The sequence below is a fragment of the Schistocerca americana genome, chromosome 5 (genome assembly GCF_021461395.2).
Source record: "Schistocerca americana isolate TAMUIC-IGC-003095 chromosome 5, iqSchAmer2.1, whole genome shotgun sequence".
Taxonomy (NCBI): Eukaryota; Metazoa; Arthropoda; class Insecta; order Orthoptera; family Acrididae; genus Schistocerca; species Schistocerca americana.
In genome coordinates, this window is record NC_060123.1 from 127,715,984 (window position 1) to 127,740,448 (window position 24,465).

A 24,465-nucleotide genomic window follows, 5' to 3' on the forward strand; every position below is an offset into this window, starting at 1 on the left:
ATTTTTACACACCAACTGGGTTTAAAATATTCCTTCAAAATACAATGACAATCCACAGAGACAAAGAACATTTCAAAGAGCACCTGTATCACAAACAGCTCTTACAAGCCAGCAAATCCACTACTGAAGAACAATGTTTTTCATAGACACACACAAAGAGGTACGAAGTTGTTTACCTGGCTGCTACTTACTACAGCAATACAGTAAAAAAAAGAGACTGTAAACCCACATTGCAATACCCTGATAAATCAACACAGAGAATACTGAGTAGTGAAAGCTAATGTCAGCTGTGTTTCAAAGCTTAGTGATAGCCACAGAAGCCTAGCAGATTTAAACTCCACAATCTCTTTGTTGTGATCAGATGAACGCATTTACATTGCACGTCCAGAGGAATAGTGATTTGAATAAGTGAGCACATATATACATTCATATGTGTCCCACATTATCAGGTGTCAGATCACCTGATGATAACTGAAATATATGTCCACAAAATAGTGTAATTTCTATGAATTTTTGTGTCACACAACCTGAAAATAACACAAGTACATAATATGCCAGCAAAGACTTAGATCAAATTTAATGCAAGGATTTTATCTGAACATACCTTGGATCAGCACCAAAGTCATGCTAATTAAAAGTACAAATATGCTGTTCACTTTTGGGCTGCCTTTGAAGAACCAGTTTCTTACTGCTGTGAATAAAGCAGTTTTCTTGTATGACGTCTTAACCCTTGGAGCATTAGGCAATTTGTTGTTGAGAAATTTACTTTCTCCAACTAATGCACACAGAAGCTTTGCAATCCATCCTAGGTAAGCTAATGTCATACACATTAACAGAAGGATCTGGTAGTAATTCTGGTAATAGTCAAGACCAGACAAACTTAAGGCAACCAAATTTTCACTGAGTAATATCTGAAAAGGAAGGAAAACATGCTATCATAATTGTTCTGGTATCAGACTTTGTAACTTATTAAGTATAACAAACAAATAAACAAAAAGACTAAAAGCATGCTTAGTCTTATAAACTTACAGAAGTGTGCACACACTGAATAAAGTGAAGCACACCCATTAATGAAGTAGAATGCTAGTCTCAATTTCCAGCAGTAGATTAAAAAAAATATTTAGTTTAGCTCATATATGTGGAAAGAATAATCAAATTATATTATAATTTAATAGAAAAGAGAATTCATTCTTTTGAAAATGTAAAATTACAAGGAGACAGATGACTGGCCTTTATTTACTTTCAGGCTGCAAAACTAACTTTTGCAACTATGGTTCCTTCCTCAGGGAGGAAAGAGGACTTTTTGGAATTTTGGGAAGGAAGGGAAGGGTCACACAGACCTCAAGTTGAGAGCGACTCACCTGCTGTGATGACCACGAGAGAGAAAGATTAAATTCATGTCAGAGAGGGTAGGAAGTCAAAGACAGCACACTAGTAAGCAATGTGCCAGTTTTGTTCCACAGATGATAGAATGACAGAACAAGAAGTAAAAATGAATTGAGAGGAAGAAAAAAGAGAAATGTAAAGAACAGTGCAAATAAGAATTAAGAGACAAGGAAAAATGAGAAGAAGATGTCGTGGTGATGAGGGGAGACAAAAGCAGTTGCCTCTCATCCTGGCGTCTTGAGTAACCTGCCATTCCTTTTTAACCTTCCTGGAGCTACCTAAAAATCTACGAATATTTAATCTGCCTGTTGCCCTTCATCCATGGTTTGCAGGATATTGTGAGAAAAATGCAAGCTGAGTTTTGCACAAGTTATGCTTTCTAAATCTGTACTGATTTGTGGACAGAAGCTTATTTGTCTCACAGAAATTTATTACACTCAAAGTCAGAATATACTCAAGAATTATGCAGTAAACTGAGCTAAGGATACTGGTCTGTAATTTTGTGGGTCTGTTCTTGTGCCTGCTTAACGATTTTAGGTAGGATCAGAATATTCTTGAATTTTTGTTAACAGTGGACGTTTTATATATGCATGAATTTCTACTAACTTCTGCCTGTCAGCATTTCAGTGACCTTTTAAAATTTTAAAAATTGAGAGTGCAACAATCTATGTTTTACAAGCACCTTCTGAAGTTTGTTATTAATCCATGGCAAGCCTTTTCCACTTAATCAGCACATATTTTTCCAGAGAGTGTCATTTACAGTTAGTTTAAACTCTGCCCATAATTCCTCTATGACCATCATACCTAAACTAAATGACGTCCATTCATTGTCTAAGTAGGAAACTAACAATTGACTATGTGCTCTTTCCAACAGGAAAACTCTCCTGCATTCTTGATGAACTGATTAACTTTGATAACTGTTATTGGTATAACAGTTCTAAATTGTCATAGCTATGTTGGAAAAGTACCAGAGCTCCAAGCTCTAATAGAAAGTACTGGTGCTCAAATTGTTATAGGCACTGAAAGCTGGCTAAAGCCGGAGATAAGTTCAGCCAAAATTTTTGTGAAGAACCCAATGGTGTTCCGAAAGGATAGGATAAACACCACTGACGATATCGTCTTTGTTCCTGTTAGTATCTTGTAGCAAAACTGAAGCGGATACTTCCTGTGAGTTAATATGGGTAGAGGTAAATTCTTGGCAAGCAGAGCAAAATAATAATTGGATCCTTTTACTGACCTCCCAACTCAGATGATACAACTGCTGAAAGGTTCAAAGAGAACTTGAGTTTAATTTCAAATACACATCCAACTTGTACAATTATAGTTGTTGATGACTTTAAATTACCCTCGACATGTTGGCGAAAATACATGTTTAAATCCAGATGTACGCATAAAACATCATCCGAACATTCTCTAAAGATTATTTCCACCAGTTAGTTCATGAGCCCATGTGAATAGTAAACAACTGTGAAAGCGCACTTGACTCCTTAGCAACAAATAATTCTGAGCTAACAACGAGCATCAAAATGGATACAGGAATTAGTGAACACAGGTTTGTTGCAGTGAGACTGAATATTGTAACCCCCAAATCCTCCAAAAATAAACAAAAAATATAACTGTTCCAAAAAGCAGATAAAAATTCACTTGACACCTTCCTGAGAGACAATCTATACTCCTTCCAAATTAACAATGAAAGTGTAGACCAGATGTGGTTTGAATTCAAAGAAATAGTATCAACAACAATTGAGAAATTTATACCACATAAATTAATGAACAATGGAGTTGATCCTCCTTGCTACACAAAATGGATCAGAATACTGTTGCAGAAGCAAAGGAAAAATGATGCCAAATTTGAATGAATGCAAAATCTCCAAGACTGGCAATGTTTTACAAAAGCTTGAAATTTAAAGTGGACATCAATGTGAGATTAATGTGGACATCAATGCGAGATGCTTATAATAGTTTCCACAATGGAACTTTGTTTCGAAACCTGGCAGAAAATCCAAAGAGATTCTGCCAATGCCTTCTCTGCATGATAGCAATGGAAATACTATTGCCTACAGTGCTGCAGAAGCATAGTTACTTAACACAGCCTTTTGAAATTCCTTCACCAAAGAAGATGAAGTAAATATTTCAGAATTCGAATCAAGAGCAGCTGCCAACATGAGTAACTCAGAAGCAGATATCCTCAGAGTAGTGAAGCAACTTAAATCACTTAATAAAAGCAAGTCTTCTGGACGAGACTGTATACCAATCAGGTTCCTTTCACAATTTGCTGATGCAATAGCTCCATACTTAACAATCATATACAACCGCTCACATGACAAAAGAAAGATCTGTACCCAAGACTTGAAAGTTGCACAGGTCACACCGACATTCAAGAAAGGTAGTAGGAGTAATCCACTAAATTATAGGCCCATATCATTAACGTCGATAAGCAACAGGATATTGGAACATATACATATTCGAACATTGTGAATTACCTTGAAGAGACTGGTCTATTGACACATAGTCAACATGGATCACAAAATATTGTTCTTGTGAAACACAACTAGCTCTTTACACAAACAAACTGTTGAGTACTATTGAAAAGGTATTTCAAATGTATTTCATATTTCTAGATTTCCAGAAAGCATTTGACACTGTACCACACAAGCGGCTCGTAGTGAAATTTCATGCTTATGGAATATTATTTCAGTTATGTGACTGGATTTGTGACTTACTGTCAGAGAGGTCACAGATCATAGTAACTGATGGAAAGTCATCGAGTAACACAGAAGTGATTTCTGGCATTCCCCAAGGTAGTGTTACAGGCTCTCTGCTGTTCCTTATCTGTCTAAATGATTTAGGAGACAACCTGAGCAGCCATCTTAGGGTATTTGCAGATGATGCTGTCGTTTGTTGTCTAGTAAACTCATCAGAAGATTAAAACAAATTGTAAAATGATTTAGAAAAGCTATCTGAATGGTGCGAAAACTGTCAACTCATCCTAAATAATGAAAATTTTGCTAAAAGGAATCTGTTAAACTTCAGTTACATGATAAATCAGTCTAATCTAATGACTGTAAATTCAACTAAATACCCAGGAATTACAATTACAAACAATTTAAATTGGAAAGAAAATGTTGTGGGGAAGGCAAAACCAAAGACTGTGTTTTAATGGCAGAACACTTAGAAAATATAACAGGTCTACTTAAGAGACTGCTACACTATGCTTGTCCATCCTCTTTTGGAGTACTGCTGTGCGGTCTGGGATCCTTACCAGACAGGATTAATAGAGTGATGATGATGAGGCCCCATACTCTGAGGAGCGTAGGGGACGATGCGGAAGACCCGCACCACCGACTAAACATCGAGAAAATTCAAAGACGAGCAGCACATTTTGTATTGTCGTGAAATAAGGGAGAATATGTCACAGACATGATATAGGATTTGGCCTGGACACTATTAAAACAAAGATGTTTTTCATTGTGGCGGAATCTCCTCAAGAAATTTCAGTTACCAACTTTCTCCTACGAATGGGAAAATATTTTATTGATGTCAACCTATATAGGGAGAAATGATCAATATAATAAAATATGGGAAATCAGAGTTCACATGGAAAGATATATGTGTTGTTTTTTCCATGCGTTGTTTGAGAGTAGAATAATAGAAAATTATTGGCACTTAAATATGATTTGCAGAGTATCCATGCAGATGTAGATGTACACGTACATGTAGATAACCATCATGATAAAATCATGATCATCACTTCCTGTCTCTATAAGGGCACTGTTCACAAGATCAGGCTTGGTTTTAGCTACAAGGTCTAAAATATTTCCATTGCATATGGGTTGTTGAACTAGCTGTGCAAGACCGTTTTTGGAAAACGTATACAAAATTACTTCACAAGGTTGTCTGTTCGCATCATCTGCAATGAATCCATAGTTGCCCTTTCTAACGTCAGCACGCTACTTCACCTCCAACAAACATTGCATTAATGGGGTGCTTCCATGTTACTCTGTGTAGATTTCTCTGATTGATGCTACAATTGTTACAGTGGAATTGGATGGTCGGTAGGAAAATCTGATGATTAACTTGAGTTTACCTAGGCCAGTTACTCGCATCAACTTCACAATCAGGTGCAATTTCAACCTTGATAGACACCATAATTTTATCAGTTGCAATGAATACTCCCCTTCCTGTAGTGTCCAATCTGTCTTTTTTATATATGTTCCACACCACATTAAATACTACAGAACTTTCTGCTTCAGGTTTTATCCAGTTTTCAGTTCCAAGTATAATTCGAGCATGACAGTTTTCCTAGAGGGCAGTAAATTCAGGGACTTTTGTATGAATGCTTTGGCAATTTACTGTAAAAATATTGACAAAGTTTCCATACTTTGTACCTGGTTTCGGTCTCTGCATATCAACGGGTGAGCATTCATCAGAGGACCTCAAACTATCACTCAGCCTAAAAAAAAACCCTATGTGCACTCCACAAGTACTCTGCTACCCAAGTAGCTGCTTCCTCTGTGTGTTGCAACCCTGAATTATCACAGGGAATCCTACATATCTTCACCCCATAATGCAGGTCCATAAATCTGGAGCCAAGACCATCACAGAACTGACATGCCTTTGGTTGAGATGCTCTACTCAGCTCCAAATCAGAGAAGCACAACAATCAGTCTCGCCTTCCCATCGAATCTGGTACATCTCCCCTGACCCAGAGTTCTGGGTGACTTTTCTACACTGTACCCCTTTCCTTAAACCTCTCCAGACCTTTTCCTTCACCCCTCTTCCCTCCCCTTCAACTCGTCTGCCAGAAGAATGAGCCACTGGCTCTGAAAGATTGTGGAAGTTCAATCCTTTTGAGCGTGTGTTCCCCTGCCACCACTTGGGGAGCAGATTTTTTTTTTATCTCTCCATTACATTATATTGGGTCTACAAAAAGACTGATGCACCAGTAAAGAGCAACATCCACTGTCCTACATTAACAGAGGACCTTGCCAATAGTTTGAAAAAATTCTGGTCCTTCATAAAAGTGCTAAATGGGTCGATGGCTTTTATTCAGTCACTTGTCAACCAGTCTGGTGTGGCAACAGAACACAGCTAAAGGAAAGCTAAAGTATTAAATTCCACATAAAAAAAAGAAAAAGAAAAAAAAAAATGTTCACATGAGAGGATCATACAGACATGACACTGTTTGACTGTCACACAGATGTCCCTATGGCAGGCATAGAAAGAAATACTGCTGGTACCAATAAACAACCAAAAGAGTTGAAAACAAATAAGTCATCAGATCTGGAGAGAGAGGGAGTACTCTTCAGCACTGCCTCCTTACCTAGCTAGCATTTATTACAAATCTCTCACCTAGCACAAAGTGCCAAGCAACTGGAAAAAAGCACAGGTGACACCTTTATATAAGAAGGATAAAAGAACGCACTTGCAAAATTACAGACAATACCCTTTCCATCAGTTTGTTGCAGAATTCTTGGGCACATTCTAAATCAGAATATAATAAATTTCCTTGAAACAAAAAGGCGTCTGTCCATAAATTAGGATGGATCTAGAAACCATTGGCCATGTGCACTCAGCTTACTCTTTTTTTCACATATCCAGTGAACCATTGGTGAAGGACAACAAGCAGCTTCCACATTCTTAGATTTCCAGAAAGCAATTGATACTGTGCTCTACTCCAGCATGTTAATGAAGGCCTGGGTATGCATAATACAGTCTCCGATATATGAATGGCTCAAAGAGTTTTTAAGTAATAGAACCCAGTACATTGTCCTGAATAGCAATCGGTCATCAGAGACAAGGATATTATTGTGAGTGACCCAGGGAAGACTGATGGAACTGTTCTTGTTCTCTATACAAACAAATAATCTGATAGTTATGGTGAGCAGCTATATGTGACCGTTTTCTGGAATGTGTAGCAAAGTGTCATCTGTCGAAGGATAAAGGTTCAACTGGACAGAATTTCTATTTGGTGTAATGAGTGGCAGCTTGCTGCAAATGTAATAAAACGTAAGCTGATGCAGATGAGTAAGAAAAGCCATCCTCTAATGTTCAAATACAGCATTAGTGGCATGCTGCTTGTCACTGTCACATCAGTTAAATATCTAGGTGCAACGTTGAAAAGCAGTATGAAATGGAACAAGCACATAAGGTCGGTACTAGGAAAGGCACATGGCCAACTCTGGTTTATTGGGAGAATTCTAGCACAGTGTAGCTCATCTAAAAAGGAGACCATGTATAGAACACTTGTGTGACCCGTTCTTGAATACTGCTTGAGTGTTTGGATCACTACCAGGTCAGATTAAAGGAAGACATTGAAGCATTTCAGAGGTTTGTTGCTAGATTTCTTACCAGTAGGTTCAATTAACATGTGAGTATTATAGAAATGCTCTGTGATCTCAAATGAGCCTTGGAGGGAAGACAACATTCTTTTTGTGAAACATATTGGAAAATTTTAGAGAATAGGCATTTGCAACTAACTGCACAATGATTCGACAGCCACCATAGTACATCTTGCATAAGGAGCACAAAGACAAGATAAGAAAAAATTAGTACTCATAATGAGACATATAGCTTGACAGTCATTTTTCCCTAACTCCATTTGCAAGTAGAGCAGGAAATGGAATAAATAGCAGTGGTACAAGATAACTTTTACTATGCAATGTTGGTGGGTTGTGGAGTATGGATGTAAATGTATGTACTGATATAGAGAGGATGAAGAATAAGGAAATGGGTGGTCAGCATAGGTGGGGGATAGGGGGAAAAGTCAGTAACAGATTGGATGGTTGCTGATAGCTGTATTGGAATGTGGCTGCAGGATGGAGCCGGGGAAGGGTAAACGGAGTTGTGGTGCTGAGGGTATTTTGAAGGATCTGCTTCCACATAGATAATTTAGAGACAATGGTGTTGATAGTGGAGACCAGAGGGCATAATCTGAGGAACAGTCATTCAGCTTTACTATATTACCATACAGTACTGAGGAGCATGCTCCTCAACTGACTGGTTCCACTCTCTCTCTGCCACTATTGAGTGGTGACTGGTCATGTGGGCGAACAGCTGATACATGACATGACTGTTTAAGCAAGTGCCTGTAACTATAATAGGATAGGATGTCTCTGGGATACAATCTGCAACTGTGGGAGCTGCCATTATCCATGTGTTCCTTCCTTGTCTCCTGTCCTCTTTCTCCTTCCCAATTCTTCACCTTTATTACCTCTTTACTGTGTAGCATCAACTCACTCCATTTGATTATTTTTTTTTTTTTTTTGTTTGTTTAGAAAATTCCATAACATGATCATCTGTGTCCTATTCCAACAATGAAAGTACAACTTTTGTCTAAATTGTAAAAGGGATTCATGACAAAATCTTCTTGGTCTTCCGTAAGGGTGGTTACATTGAAATTCCACTATGTTTCAGGGTATGTCACTCTCATCACCTGCTGGCAAAATGTTGAGATTACGAGGGCATCCCATGTACATACCTGACCGGTGGCGCCCTAGCACAAAGTCACCATCTCGAGGTGGGGGTGACTGACCGGTGGGGCCCTAGCACAAAGTCACCATCTCAAGGTGGGGGTGGGGACATGGACCACCCTTCAACTCTCAGTACATTCAGTCTTATCCAGACTTGTAAAGTGTCAACTGATGGGTGCAGTCTTGGCGTATATCTGCTAGCACACGGTGCCATGCTGAAAGCTGTAACCCTGACCTTGTTGATGAGTCTGTCATGAAGCCTTATCCAAGTTGATTATTTAATAATGCAGTGCCAAAACCCATTAGCTCAGCACATTTTTATTTTCTCAAATTTAAATGTATGTCCTTCACTGAGGCTGTGTTCTGCCACTGGTGATTTATCTTTATGCTCCAAACACATGCATGTAATGTGTTCCTGCAGCATTGTGAGATCCCACACTGTGTTTACCCGATGTACCAGAGGCCACACACACAAGGGATGCTATATACGAGGTGTGGCTAGAAAAAAACCGGACTAGTACTGGTGAAACAATAAAACGAAAGCAATAAGGCTGGAAGTCGCGTGGCCTGTCACGTGACTCTCGCTCCGCCTACTGCTCGAGTTTCATCTGCCTCCTGCACTCAGTCTGCCCGTGGCGTCTGTTTTAAGTAGTTGACGTTTTGTCTGTGCGTCGGAAAATGTTGAGTGTACAGAAAGAACAGCGTGTTAACATCAAATTTTGTTTCAAACTAGGAAAATCTGCAAATGAAACGTTTGTAATGTTACAACAAGCGTACGGCGATGATTGTTTATCGCGAACACAAGTGTTTGAGAGGTTTAAACGATTTAAAGATGGCCGCGAAGACACCAGTGATGACACTCGTACTGGCAGACCATTGTCAGCAAAATCTGATGCAAACATTGAAAATATCGGTAAACTTGTTCGACAAGATCGCCGTTTAACAATCAGAGCAGTGTCTGAGTTAACAGGAGTTGACAAGGAAAGTGTTGGGCAGATTCTTCATGAAAGTTTCAACATGAACAAAGTGTGTTCAAAAATGGTTCCAAAGTGTCTCACAATTGAACAGAAGGACGCCGAAGAATGATTTGTTCTGACATCCTGGAAAACATTGAAAGTGATCTCACCTTCTTACAAAATGTTATTACTTGCGATGAATCGTGGTTTTTTACTTACGATCCCGAAACTAAACGCCAATCGATGCATTGGAAAACTCCTGGTTCTCCATGACAAAAAAAAGCACGAATGTCAAAATCGAAATTCAAGGCAATGATGATTGTTTTTTTTGACATCAAAGGGATTGTGCACATTGATTGGGTACCAGAGGGACAAACTGTGAATCAGCATTACTACATTAGCGTCCTGGCTACCCTACGTGAGCGAGTACGGAGAAAACGGAACGATTTGTGGAGAAAAAAGTCATGGATCCTTCACCAAGACAATGCCCCAGCTCACAGTGCGTTGTCAGTGAAGACGTTTTTGGCAAAACACAACATTCCCATCTTAGATCATCCACCCTATTCACGTGATTTGGCCCCCTGTGACTTTTTTCATTTTCCTAAAGTCAAGTCAGCTTTGAAAGGAACTCGATTTGAGACTGTTGAAGCAGTAAAAGAAAAAGCGACAGAAGTAATGTATGGACTTACCGAAAATGATCTGCAGCATTGCTATGAACAGTGGAAAATTCGTATGGAGCGGTGTAGAGACCGAGGAGGAGAGTACATTGAAGGAGATAACATGAAATTGTAAATAATTGTAAATAAATGTTTTTTCCAGCATCAGTCCGGTTTTTTTCTAGCTGCACCTCGTATAACAGGTATTTACTGTTGCAGCATGTCCTTTAGTGAGCCAAGCATGTCTTTCAATTTTTGTTGTGGTCAAACTATGGCTTTGATGATGGTTTTTTCCAAGGATTCTCACAGTTTTGGCTGAAGGAAGCTCAAATATAAGGGATAAGGCGAGTCTCTCTTTCTCTACACTTTCTTTGCAGATGACTGTATCACTTATTTTGTTCAACGCACATCTAATCTGTGTTTTGCTCTATCCATTTTGGGGAAACACATCTTTAAGGTGTTGCAGCTAAATTGGGAGGCTGTCTTTGTCACAAATGGCATGTCCCTGTGAACTAGAGCTGTTGGAACAGTGTACCACTGCACTGGATGATGACAGCTCATTGCCTGTGAGGAGCTTCTTTCTGTAGATTGTGTGTCCTAGGTTTCCTTCTGATTTTCCTTTTCTTCTTCTTCTTCTTCTTCTTTCTTTCTTTCTGGCCATCTTAGGACCATGTTAATTCGCTTCAGCTTCGTTTCTTCTGGTCTTTCTTCTTTCACAATATTCTTTCATTTTCCTACTTTGCAACCTTCTTCGTTCTTCTGTCATAGATGATTTTGTTCTGAGTCTCTTTCTATCCTTGAAAGCTTCGAAGGCCAGAATTTTTGATTTAAAAATCACCCTGTTCTATATCTCTGGTTCCTGTATTCTCATTCCTTCCAGATGTCTTTGTATCTCTTGGACCCATCATACTTTGCTTTTCTTGTTCATCAGAAATTGTGTGATTCACCATGTTAACCTCCCCTGGTCCATTCTGAGGATGCGCCCGAAGAGCATGCTCCTTCTTTTCCCGATGACGTCATAAATTTTTTCTCTCTTGGTATACAGTTCCCAGTTGGCTCGGTTTCTAAATTGACCATTTACATTCTACAATGTCCTAATATTCTCCCGAGAATCTTTCATTTTGTCAGTTCTAAGTCTCTTGAGTCGAAACAAGGCCCCGGGAGTAGACAACATTCCATTAGAACTACTGATGGCCTTGGGAGAGCCAGTCATGACAAAACTCTACCATCTGGTGAGCAAGATGTATGAGACAGGCGAAATACCCACAGACTTCAAGAAGAATATAATAATTCCAATCCCAAAGAAACCAGGTGTTGACAGATGTGAAAATTACCGAACTATCAGTTTAATAAGTCACAGCTGCAAAATACTAACGCGAATTCTTTACAGACGAATGGAAAAACTGGTAGAAGCGGACCTCGGGGAAGATCAGTTTGGATTCCGTAGAAATGTTGGAACACGTGAGGCAATACTAACCTTACGACTTATCTTAGAAGAAAGATTAAGAAAAGGCAAACCTACGTTTCTAGCATTTGTAGACTTAGAGAAAGCTTTTGACAACGTTAACTGGAATACTCTCCTTCAAATTCTGAAGGTGGCAGGGGTAAAATACAGGGAGCGAAAGGCTATTTACAATTTGTACAGAAACCAGATGACAGTTATAAGAGTCGAGGGGCATGAAAGGGAAGCAGTGGTTGGGAAGGGAGTGAGACAGGGTTGTAGCCTCTCCCCGATGTTATTCAATCTGTATATTGAGCAAGCAGTAAACGAAACAAAAGAAAAATTCGGAGTAGGTATTAAAATTCATGGAGAAGAAATAAAAACTTTGAGGTTCGCCGATGACAGCAAAGGACTTGGAAGAGCAGTTGAACGGAATGGACAGTGTCTTGAAAGGGGGATATAAGATGAACATCAACAAAAGCAAAACGAAGATAATGGAATGTAGTCAAATTAAATCGGCTGACGCTGAGGGAATTAGATTAGGAAATGAGACACTTAAAGTAGTAAAGGAGTTTAGCTATTTAGGGAGCAAAATAACTGAGGATGGTTGAAGTAGAGAGGATATAAAATGTAGACTGGCAATGGCAAGGAAATCGTTTCTGAAGAAGAGAAATTTGTTAACATCGAGTATAGATTTAAGTGTCAGGAAGTCGTTTCTGAAAGTATTTGTATGGAGCGTAGCCATGTATGGAAGTGAAACATGGACGATAACCAGTTTGGACAAGAAGAGAATAGAAGCTTTCGAAATGTGGTGCTACAGAAGAATGCTGAAGATAAGGTGGGTAGATCACGTAACTAATGAGGAGGTATTGAATATGATTGGGGAGAAGAGAAGTTTGTGGCACAACTTGACTAGAAGAAGGGATCGGTTGGTAGGACATGTTTTGAGGCATCAAGGGATCACAAATTTAGCATTGGAGGGCAGCGTGGAGGGTAAAAATCGTAGAGGGAGACCAAGAGATCAATACACTAAGCAGATGGAGAAGGATGTAGGTTGCAGTAGGTACTGGGAGATGAAGAAGCTTGTACAGGATAGAGTAGCATGGAGAGCTGCATCAAACCAGTCTCAGGACTGAAGACCACAACAACAACAACAACAACAACAACAAGTCTCTTGATCACTCTGGTTCTTGCTAAGCTGAGAGTTTCTGCTGCATATAGAGATTCAGGGTGGATCACCGTTTGATAATGTTTCAATTTTGCATTTATCAAACATTCTTCTTATTGTAGGTGTTGATAGTTAGTTTATATGCTAAGTTCAATTTGTTTATTTGAGCTCCCATTGCTTCTTTTTCAGTGAGTTGAATGTCTATCCATTGTCCAAGGTATTTGAATCTCTCCACCTTCTGAATTTTCCCTTTTTCTATAGTCATCCATCTAGGAGCTGTCGTGATGTTTGTCATATTTTGTGCCTTCTCGATAGAGATCTGTAGGCCTGCTTTAGCTGCCTGTCTCTGCAGTTCTGTGGTTTGGTTAATCGCCTCTTCCAGTGATTTGGACAAGATCACAATGTAATCTGTGAATGCTAGACAATCTATCCGTATTCCTTTATTCTTACACCCCAGTCATATTCTACAACAGCTTTCCTCTGAACTTGACCTTGGATGTTGTGTTGCTTAGGGTCTGTTTAACCACGTTTCTGTATTTTCTATCCAAACTCATCTCCCCTAAAGTTTGGAACAGTGTGTGTCTGTCTACAGAATCATAGGCTTTCTTGAAGTCTATAAATGAAGGCACAAACGTTTTGCTTCTCTGTTTTTGATAAGCGATCATCAGTTTTAGATTCAGGATCTGTTCTGCGCATGATCTTTTCTTTCTGAAGCCTCCTTGGTACTCATCAATTTGTGAATTTAGTTGTTCTTCCACTCTATTTAGCAGTGCTCTTGAGAGAATACCTTATAGGTCAGAGGTATTACAGAAATTCCCCTGTAGTTCCCAGGTTCTGTCTTATTGCCTTTCTTGTGTATAGGATGGAAGCTGCTCTTCTTCCCAGATTTTTCATATAATTTGTGTTAGTTCTATGATCACATTCTCATCTGCATACTTTAAGAGTTCTGCAATGATCCTGTCTTCTCCAAGTGCTTTGTTATTTTTCAAGGTTCTTATTATGTTCTTAACCTATCCTATAGTTGGCAGTTCTGAGTCAGGGTTTGGTTCTTTCTCACTGTGGTTGAATGCCTTGGATGGTGCTTCACAATTCAGGAGGCCTTCAAAGTATTCCGCAATGATCTGACTGTTTTCCACGTCTCCATACACTGTCTTTCCTTCTTTATTCTTAAAGCTGAGGTTTAGAGGATTATATCTACTTAAGTTGGTCTTGAATGTTCTATAGAAGTCTCGCATGTTGTTCTTCTGGAAGTCTTCTTCTATTTGAGTTAAACTTTCTTTCAAATATTTCCTCTTGAGATTTCTGATGGTTTTAGCAGTGATTTTCTTTTTATTGGAATGTCTAAAAATTGAACACACCCATTCTGTTCTTGCCCCTTTGTGAACGGTATGTTTTGATGGATGCTGTTCAGGTGGTCCAGGAACTCATTCATGGACCCTCTGCCATGTTCCCAGACAATGAAGACGTCATCCACATAACAGAAGAAGCATTTTTGGTTTGAGCCATGCAGTTTTTAGTACCATCTCTTCAAAGTGTTCTGTACAGAGACTGGCAATCCCAGGGCCAAATAATGAGCCCACGACTATTCCATCAGCTTCTTCATAGAACTCCTCATCACATTTTAAATAGGTTGTGGTGAGTAAATGTTCTAACAGTTTCACTATTTGGGGCTCAAAAAGATTTGCTAAGAGTACCAAGGTACGCTGAACTGGTACTGCAGCGACGTGTGGGTGTACTTTCAAAAGGGCTGCACTTGCAACAGTGCTATGTCATCCACAGACTGTCAGAGCCCACCATGGGCCCCAGTCTATTTGAGTCTAGCCGAGCTATGAGCGCTCGGCCTCAGTCTCCACGGACTGCTACAGTGTACGTAATTAGTTCCCGCTGAATGTTACTTAAATACTGGGTTCAAGTTGTTAATGCTTCCATGGAATGAAATTGTGTTCAGTCCATTGGTCGTGTTGCTCTTATACCTAATCACAACACAACTAGCAACGAGTGTGGTCCTGTTCTCTATGCAAATTTCTACTCTGGTTGGTCCTCCATTTATTCTCATGATGGTTGATGGTGCTACAGAGGACATTTTAAGTCAGTCGGTTGAAGAGCAAGAATCATTCCCCACAGCGTAGCATCACCAATCACAGGTGCTGGATAATCAAACTCTGGTACTTAAATCATTTTCTTCTGTTTTGTCTAGTAAGCATGTTCCTCAGCCTGTGTCGCGTGCTGTTTTGCCCTCCATGGCCCCCATGGCTCATCCGCTTCCCATTTCTACATGATGAGGCCACTAAGGAATAGGACGCATATGAGAAATGTCTGTGACAACACTTTCAAGGTTTTGGGATTACTTATGCTATTTTATGTTGTGCCTTGTTCCTTTGATGGATATTGCCAGGAATGTATCACGTCCTATGTCAATCCACCCCTTTGCAGGTTCTGTCCTCTTTAACGTTTGACCAAATGCGTGAACTTCTTTCAAAATACTACCTTAAGCGCACCCGTGCTATTGCGATCCCAGGCTGAGTTTTACCGCTGTAGGAAGCAACCACTTCAATCACGTCAAGTATGGGCAGCTGAACCCCATGAGTTACGTCATCATCATCATTGTGTGTCCTCTGTTCATAAAGAACCATATGTTGATCAGATCGTGAGATATGCTATAATTCGTTTAGTTCCAGATCATGAGGTGTGAGAGCATGCCTTCCAGTGTGCAAATCCATCTATCTCCGAATGATCCTCATGTGGATATGGTCATAAACATTGTATCGGCTATTTCTGTTGTGCCAAACAAGCTTTTCATTGATGTTATGCTTTTTTGAAAAGTACTACACATGCAAATGGATACAGGAGCTGCATTAACCTTGTTAAACTAACAAAGTTATATAGATTTGGGCTCCCCTCTGCTTCTCCCTATGTCACAAAAGTTAGTAAATTACAACAAACATTCCCATTCTTACCAAACACTCTGCCCCAGTGACCTGTCAGTCAGTAGTTTGGTCATTTACACTTCTTGTTGTAGATAATGCACATATGGAGAGTCTTCTAAACCTTTAAGTTCTTTGGTTTTACCAATTCAGAGAAGTGAATTTAGTGTCTGAACAAGTGCCATACACACAGTTATATGCATTATGTTCTGAGTTTTCCTCTTTGTTCTCTCCTTGATTGGGGTGTGCCAACAATTTTCAAGCGCACATTATCATGAAACCTTCTGCTTGCCTCGTTTTTTCCAGGCCCTTCTGGTTCCAGTGGCACTCAGGGAACAAGTCAATGATGAATTAGAGCACCTCATGGAATCCGGCACTGTTCGGCCTATTGTATCAAGTGAATGGCCTACCCCCTTAGTTAAAGTAAGGAAACCGTCATGCTGGTTACCCTATACTGCGATTTTAAAGTTTCCATGAGTGCATAATCTATAGTGGATTCAATACTGTACTCGGGAGAACTCTTTGAAAAGTTATCAGATGATCAATATTCCTCACAAATTGAACTGTTGGATGCTGATTTACAGCTCCCTCTAGATACAGAGTCACTATGTATATTATTTGCAAATACCCTCTTTGGACTGCACCAATACTTGCAGTTGACTTTTGGCGTCACCAGCGCTCTCATTGTTTTTCACTATTTTTTGGAACAACTTACAGTGCTTGTGCTGGGTTGTGCAAACTACCTAGATGACACTGTAATTTCTGGTGCCTCCACTGAAGAACATCTACCCAATCTCTGTACTCTTTTTTTATGTGCTCCAAGCAGCTGAGTTGAAGTCTAGTACTTCTTCAGATCCATACGGGGTACATGTAATGTATTGCACACAGCGTTAGTCAAGCAACTGCTCACTCAGCACAGTAGCCAGCATCAGCTTTGGCAGCGTGAGAACCAAACTCTCCTCTCCTTCCAGCTCCACAGCAAGCTATGCTTTCACTTCAAGACAACAACTCATAATAATTTACTATGTTTCAAAATGAAGTTTTTTGTGAGGGTCTCAAACCCCTGTATCAACATGTCTCAGCTCTTGTGTTACTTCCACACACTAAGTTAGTCAAAGAATATAAGGTTTTACTAGGCCAAGTCACCTACTACCATAAATTTTTCTCTGGGGCAGAGGCAACTGTGCACCTGTTACTAGTGTTGCTACGCAAAGGGAGTCAGTTTCGTAGTCACTGGCTTGTGAAACAGCATTTTCCACCCTTAAGACCACATTTCAGTCTGCGCCCTTCTTAGTGACGTATCAACCAGACCTCCACTTGGTCCTTGAGACAGACATTTTGCAACATAGTAAATTATTATGAGTTGTTGTCTTGAAGTGAAAGCATAGCTTGCTGTGGAGCTGGGAGGAGAGGAGAGTTTGGTTCTCACGCTGCCAAAGCTGATGCTGGCTACTGTGCTGAGTGAGCAGTTGCTTGACTAACGCTGTGTGCAATACATTACATGTACCCCGTATGGATCTGAAGAAGTACTATTAAATATTAATCATTCTTTTTCATACTTAACATACCAAATTCTATGGCTAACACAGTCATACCGTTAAAATTTCAAATCAATAACTTTAATACTTTTGGAGATATAGATTTTTACCTAAAACACATCATAGCTGTGCTATCATTGTGAAACTGAGTTAGTGACTGTAATGTATTCATCTATAGTATCAACTGAAACTCCAACCAAGAGGATATGTTCACATAATGTAATTTTCTGGAATTTTCTTTAATTTCATTACCACTGATTTCTGAGGTAATTAAGAGAACTTTGGAAAATTATTATTTCATCATGTTTTTTGTTGTAAAGGTGTTTTGGAGAGACCGAGAGAGCAAATGGAGGACATATGCATATTGAGAATGTGACACTTTCAGAATGAGATTTTCACTCTGCAGCGGAGTGTGCGCTGATATGAAACTTCCTGGCAGATTAAAACTGTGTGCCCGACCGAGACTCGAACTCGGGACCTTTGCCTTTCGCGGTATTTTGCTCTACCAACTGAGCTACCGAAGCACGACTCACGACCGGTACCCACAGCCTTACTTCTGCCAGTACCTCGTCTCCTACCTTCCAAACTTTACAAAAGCTCTCCTGCAAACCTTGCAAAACTAGCACTCCTGAAAGAAAGGATACTGCGGAGACATGGCTTAGCCACAGCCTGGGGGATGTTTCCAGAATGAGATTTTCACTCTGCAGCAGAGTGTGCGCTGATATGAAACTTCCTGGCAGATTAAAACTGTGTGCCCGACCGAGACTCGAACTCGGGACCTTTGCCTTTTACGGGCAAGTGCTCTACCAACTGAGCTACCGAAGCACGACTCACGACCGGTACTCACAGCCTTACTTCTGCCAGTACCTCGTCTCCTACCTTCCAAACTTTACAGAAGCTTCCGTAAAGTTTGGAAGGTAGGAGACGAGGTACTGGCAGAAGTAAGGCTGTGAGTACCGGTCGTGAGTCGTGCTTCGGTAGCTCAGTTGGTAGAGCACTTGCCCATGAAAGGCAAAGGTCCCGAGTTCGAGTCTCGGTCTGGCACACAGTTTTAATCTGCCAGGAAGTTTCAATGTGACACTTTATTAAAACTATGTAAATGTATCCATGAGAAAGTTGCGCAGTAAGGCATCCAGAAGGGGCATTGAGTGTTAAACAATTTTTTTTTTTTTTTTTTGTGCAGATAACGAAACATTGTGGCAAGCACTTCTTTAGAAGGAGCTTACTGAAGAACTGAATCTGTTAACTTGCAAGTAGTCGTGGATCAGTAACTGTTCAGGACAGTCAAAATATTGGATTGGATTAAACAGCTTCTGGCTGCTTTCAGGTGCAAACTTGTAACAGAGGCAGTCAGTAACATTGCATAATTGATGTTGAGATATTACATATAGCTTGAAAGCTATTTTCTCTGTTTTAAAGACAATAAACCAACTTAAGGGAAATTTTAGACGTGTTTTCAAATGAGTTATGGAAGAATCCTGAACGCTCATTAATTTAATTAACTTTCAGGTACTACCCATGGACTGGAGTTACGTGGCCTTTGTGTGGTAGGTATTTAATTGAATTTCCATCAACACTACTTACGTTGGCTAACCAGTATCTATGATCACAGAGTGAAGGGGCAGGCAACCTGCAGCCTATCCAGGTTGGTGGACTGACTGTTTAACCCTGAGGCGGGCACGTGGCGGCATACAGTGCCGCCAATTTTGTTTTCTTTCAATAATTACGTCAGCTCGCCGAGCACACAACAGTGGTGCTAGACATGCTTCGATTGTTTAGTCACGCGCCAAACTGCATTGCTGCGCCGTCATTATACCCACCATAACAGCTGTGACTCACCTGTAAAGCGGACGACTGCACCGAGACGGCACTGCGTACCGCACGCGCCCGGTAATGTAAGTACGCACATGTAACCATACCACTGTCGAATGTTTTGATTATTAGAAGCTTTGTTTTACAACTCTGTGGGTGAATGATGATTTAGTTATTAATATTGCTTTGGTATTACAATTATTTTATTGTCTCCCAGGTCCGCACAAAGGAAAGGACTAACACCAGAAGAAATTGAGCATCTTCTTCTGCAATCATCTGTCGAAGAAAACTACGCAGATTTCTCTGACAGCGATGAGGAAGCAGAAATAATTGAAACTGCAGATCATTCCATCGAATCTGAGCAGTCATGCATTGACGAGAATAAAGTGAAAGGAATGCCACATGATGACAGCCATTTTTATATTGGTAAGGACCAAGAAACTTTGTGTATAAATAATCCGTTAGCACTACCAGGGAAACCAAAACGTAAGAATATAATCAAAGTCCTACCTGGCCCGAAACACATTGGTAGAGAAACTAAAACTGAAATTGAAAAATTTCTCAAATTGTTTGAACCTGAGATAATTGATTATGTCGTTGCAAACACAAACCTGGCCTTGGCTCTGATGGACTGCCATTTGAAAGAAAGGGCTCAGCTCTCTACTCTACCATGAGATATTCAAGGATATCTGTCACCTCATCAACCAATTCCCGCTAATCACGATGAGACTGTAACAAGGTGTGGGAGGTGCCATCTTTGTGGTGGTAAAAAAAAAAAAAAAAAAAAAAATAAAAAATAAAACTACTGTCACTTGCAATAGCTGCAAAAGATTCGTTTGCAAGCAACATTGCCACAATGTTGTCACATGTAATGATTGTCCGGCCAGTGTGGTCGTGCGGTTTTAGGCGCTTCAGTCTGGAACCGCGTGACCGCTATGGTCGCTGGTTCGAATCCAGCCTCGGGCATGGATGTGTGTGATGTCCTTAGGTTAGTTAGGTTTAATTAGTTCTAAGGTCTACGCGACTGATGACCTCAGAAGTTAAGTCGCATAGTGCTCAGAGCCATTTGAACCATTTTAATGATTGCAGAGCTTCTCCGGAGGAAGAAAGTGTGTGATTCTTGATATGTATTTACTGACTGCCTTGTTCTTTATTATTACTACAAAGTTTTTATACATATTACACGTTTTTGTAAAACTTGCTTTAACAATGGAAAACTATCGAATCATATCTGTGGTTATAATTTAATTAGAATTTGTTATTAAATTAGCGCTTAGGAAATATCCTGGAACTGTATGTCAGATATTCTGTAACAATTTTAATTTTGCCATGCACCTTGGATATATGTATACAGATCATATTAAAAGTTGATGTTAAGAATGATGTTCTAGACAATAAACAATTAATTCCACCAAAATATTAAAAAAAAACTGATTTTTTATGTATTTAAATGTAGGCGGTACTGAGTGCCGCACGTGCCCGCTGACGCAACAATCTTAAGCGCGTCTGCCGCAGGGTTAAAGGATAGTGAGAGTGCAACCCGACCTGCCACAACTTCACAGTATGGTTGGGGAGGTACTGGCCCAAAGATATCCTGATGGCTCCAAGTGGCCTATTGCTTTTGCCCGAAAGCTGCTGAGTGGTGCTCTCAGAGAGAAAAGGAAGCTTTGGCCACTGTATATGCTGTGAAGGAATTCCACACTTTTCTCTATGGTACCAAATTCCATCTGGTCGTTGATCACGAACCATTGGTTTCTTTGTTCCATCTTTCTGTGAATGGTGAGCTCCATGTGGTTCCCAAGTCATGTAGCAACCGTAAACCATAAAATTACCAAATATGCAGCAACCAGTTGCAAAATCATGTTTTATTTATTCAGTTTTGAAATCGATTTCAACTGATTAAGAGCCATCATCGGTGCTTTCAACCAATATCGATTTGCAAAAGTGAATAAATAAAACATGATTTTGCGACTGGTTGCTGCATATTTGGTAATTCCATCTTTCTGTCATTATCAGATAGAGCAGCACATCAAATTCAATACTGGGCTCTTTCCTTTTGCATTACAACTATGATATTCATTTCTGCCCTATAAATCAATACGCAAATGCTGATGCTTTGTTCCGTCCGCCAGCTGGCCCGGACCCAGGATTTGATGAGAAGTAATTGCTTTCTTTCCACACTGATGTCACAGCACAGTGGACGGTTGATGGTTTTCCTGTAACTAGCACTACGATTGTGAAGGCTGTAGCTTCGGATCCCTTTCTGCAACAGGTCATACCATTCATACAACATGGTTGCCTGGATTCACCGACTTCTTGTGTGTCTGACCCCCTCCGTAATTATTACATCTTTCAATTCTCCATTGTGGATGGTGTTCTGCTATTAGACCCAGATCATGCGGCCCATAGGGTAGTGATCCCCTCACTGCTTCATTTGCAGGTTCTCTGTTTACTGCATGCAGATCATTGGGGTGTAGACTGAACAAAAGCCTTGGCCATCGACATGTGTTTTGGTCTGGCTTAGACGGTGATGTTACCCACCTGCTTGGCTCCTGTTCACAGTGTGTGACACACCACGCAACTCCTCAGATGTCATCGTCTCCTTGACTGACCACGTCACACACATGGGACCATATACATGTGGATTTCACTGGCCGCTCCCTCAATGCTTACTGGCTGTTGGTAGTTGACACATATTCTTGTTCTCTGTATGTCATTCATTGTGTTTCCACATCCATAACTGCCAACGTCGCAGCCTTGTCTAAAAAATTTTCACTCAGTGGCTTGCTAATGATGGTAGTGTCTCATAATGGTCCACAATTTTCATTGCAAGACTTTGCAGCATTTTGCAAAATGGCTCTGAGCACTATGGGACTCAACTGCTGAGGTCATCAGTCCCCGAGAACTTAGAATTACTTAAACCTAACTAACCTAAGGACATCACACACATCCATGCCCGAGGGTGGATTCGAACCTGCGACCGTAGCGGTCGCGCGGTTCCAGACTGTAGCGCCCAGAACCCCCCCCCCCCCCCCCCCACACACACACACATATATATATATATAGGTGCATGTGCAAATGCAACTCACAGTCTCTGGCTACTGTAACCAGACTCTGAAGCCAGACTCAGACTCCTAGAGACTGCGGTCATATTTGTGTGTGTGTGTGTGTGTGTGTGTGTGTGTGTGTGTGTGATGGAGGCCTAGTTGACTCAAAGTTCACTTTCTGACAATCTTTTTGCTGCATCTATCTGCAACTCAGCATCTCTGCTATATGGTGAGTCGCAACTATCCTTTTCATAATATTGTTACATTCATCCTGGATTTTCCATTGTTTGATAAATAACATTTAACTTCTTACAAGCATAGAATAAAAATGTATACACACAAAATCTAATAACACACATACTTAAAAAATAAAAGGATTACTATCTGAGGAAAAAACCTGTACACTAAAACACTATGGTTTTTGTTTTTGCTTCTAAATGTCCTGATTGTAAAAAAGAATTGTACTTACCACATTTTCAAAATTTTTTTCCACTATATTTCTGTTGATCTCATCCAGGAACTCATTTTCTTTATCCTTTGTAAGAGGTGCAAATGGACGGTACAGGAAAGAAAGTGTTCCTGTCTCTACTGACTGACGTTTCATCTTGTATTGAGCCAACATTTGCTGTGCATTGGCAAACATTGCTTGAGATAAATCAGAGCTACTGAAGTTCAGGTACTCTTTTGGAATTAAACCCTGAAAGAATAAATATGGTTAAGGGCTTCTGCTATCATAAAACTCAGTGCCCTTATATATACTGATAACCCACATGCAGTTAGTAATTTTCATATTGATTACATCATGTTAATGATATGTCACAATAATGTGGACTGTGTCACCTTATTTATGAAAGTCATGCATTTTCTCACTGAATGTATGGCTTTACAGTGATTGTTTATGTGAATTACACACACACACACACACACACACACACACACACACACACACACACACACTGAAACATAAAACATAGAAATAATATGTATAAAAATTTCTCTATAGAGTAGAAGCTGGCCAGAAAAAAATTTATAATCCCTTTTTGTCATTTATTTTTTATTCCACAATTAAAATGTGTATGCTTGTCCTTTTCTGTGCCGGAAGCAGGTTAGGTTATGAACAGTGGGTGACAGTTTCATTCCTAGTGATTTAACTGTGGATACTAATGACAGATTCAAATTGCAACCACTAGTTAATGAGAGATGTTGTTGTTGTTGTTGTTGTTATTGTGGTCTTCAGTCCTGAGACTGGTTTGATGCAGCTCTCCATGCTACTCTATCCTGTGCAAGCTTCTTCATCTCCCAGTACCTACTGCAGCCTACATCCTTCTGAATCTGCTTAGTGTATTCATCTCTTGGTCTCCCTCTACGATTTTTACCCTCCACGCTGCCCTCCAATACTAAATTGATGATCCCTCGATGTCTCAGAATATGTCCTACCAACCGATCCCTTCTTCTAGTCAAGTTGTGCCACAAGCTCCTCTTCTCCCCAATTCTATTCAATACCTCCTCATTAGTTATGTGATCTACCCATCTAATCTTCAGCATTCTTCTGTAGCACCACATTTCAAAAGCTCCTATTCTCTTCTTGTCCAAGCTATTTATCGTCCATGTTTCACTTCCATACATGGCCACACTCCATACAAATACTTTCAGAAATGACTTCCTGACATTTAAATCTATACTCGATGTTAACAAATTTCTCTTCTTGAGAAACGCTTTCCTTGCCATTGCCAGTCTACATTTTATATCCTCTCTACTTCGACCATCATCGGTTATTTTACTCCCTAAATAGCAAAACTCCTTTACTACTTTAAGTGTCTCATTTCCTAATCTAATTCCCTCAGCATCACCCGACTTAATTTGACTACATTCCATTATCCTCGTTTTGCTTTTGTTGATGTTCATCTTATACCCTCCTTTCAAGACACTGTCTATTCTGTTCAACTGCTCTTCCAAGTCCTTTGCTGTCTGACAGAATTACAATGTCATCGGCGAACCTCAAAGTTTTTATTTCTTCTCCATGTATTTTAATACCTACTCCGAACTTTTCTTTTGTTTCGTTTAT

At 40.0% G+C, this 24,465-nt stretch overlaps 1 protein-coding gene and 1 non-coding gene across 3 annotated transcripts in view; both read right to left on the bottom strand.

Moving 5' to 3' along the window:
- The window catches only part of LOC124615630 (GPI ethanolamine phosphate transferase 1), a 264,269-nt gene that overhangs the window by 101,843 nt on the left and 137,961 nt on the right, over nt 1-24,465 (bottom strand). For both annotated transcript variants that reach the window (XM_047143638.1, XM_047143639.1), the window contains 2 exons: nt 22,870-23,097; nt 605-911 (listed from right to left, as the gene is read on the bottom strand). In XM_047143638.1, the coding sequence (XP_046999594.1) occupies nt 605-911; nt 22,870-23,097 (535 nt within the window). The remainder of the gene's footprint in view (nt 1-604; nt 912-22,869; nt 23,098-24,465) is intronic.
- Nucleotides 18,293-18,367, bottom strand: Trnal-uaa. Its single transcript has one exon. It is a non-coding gene; the product is annotated as a tRNA-Leu (tRNA).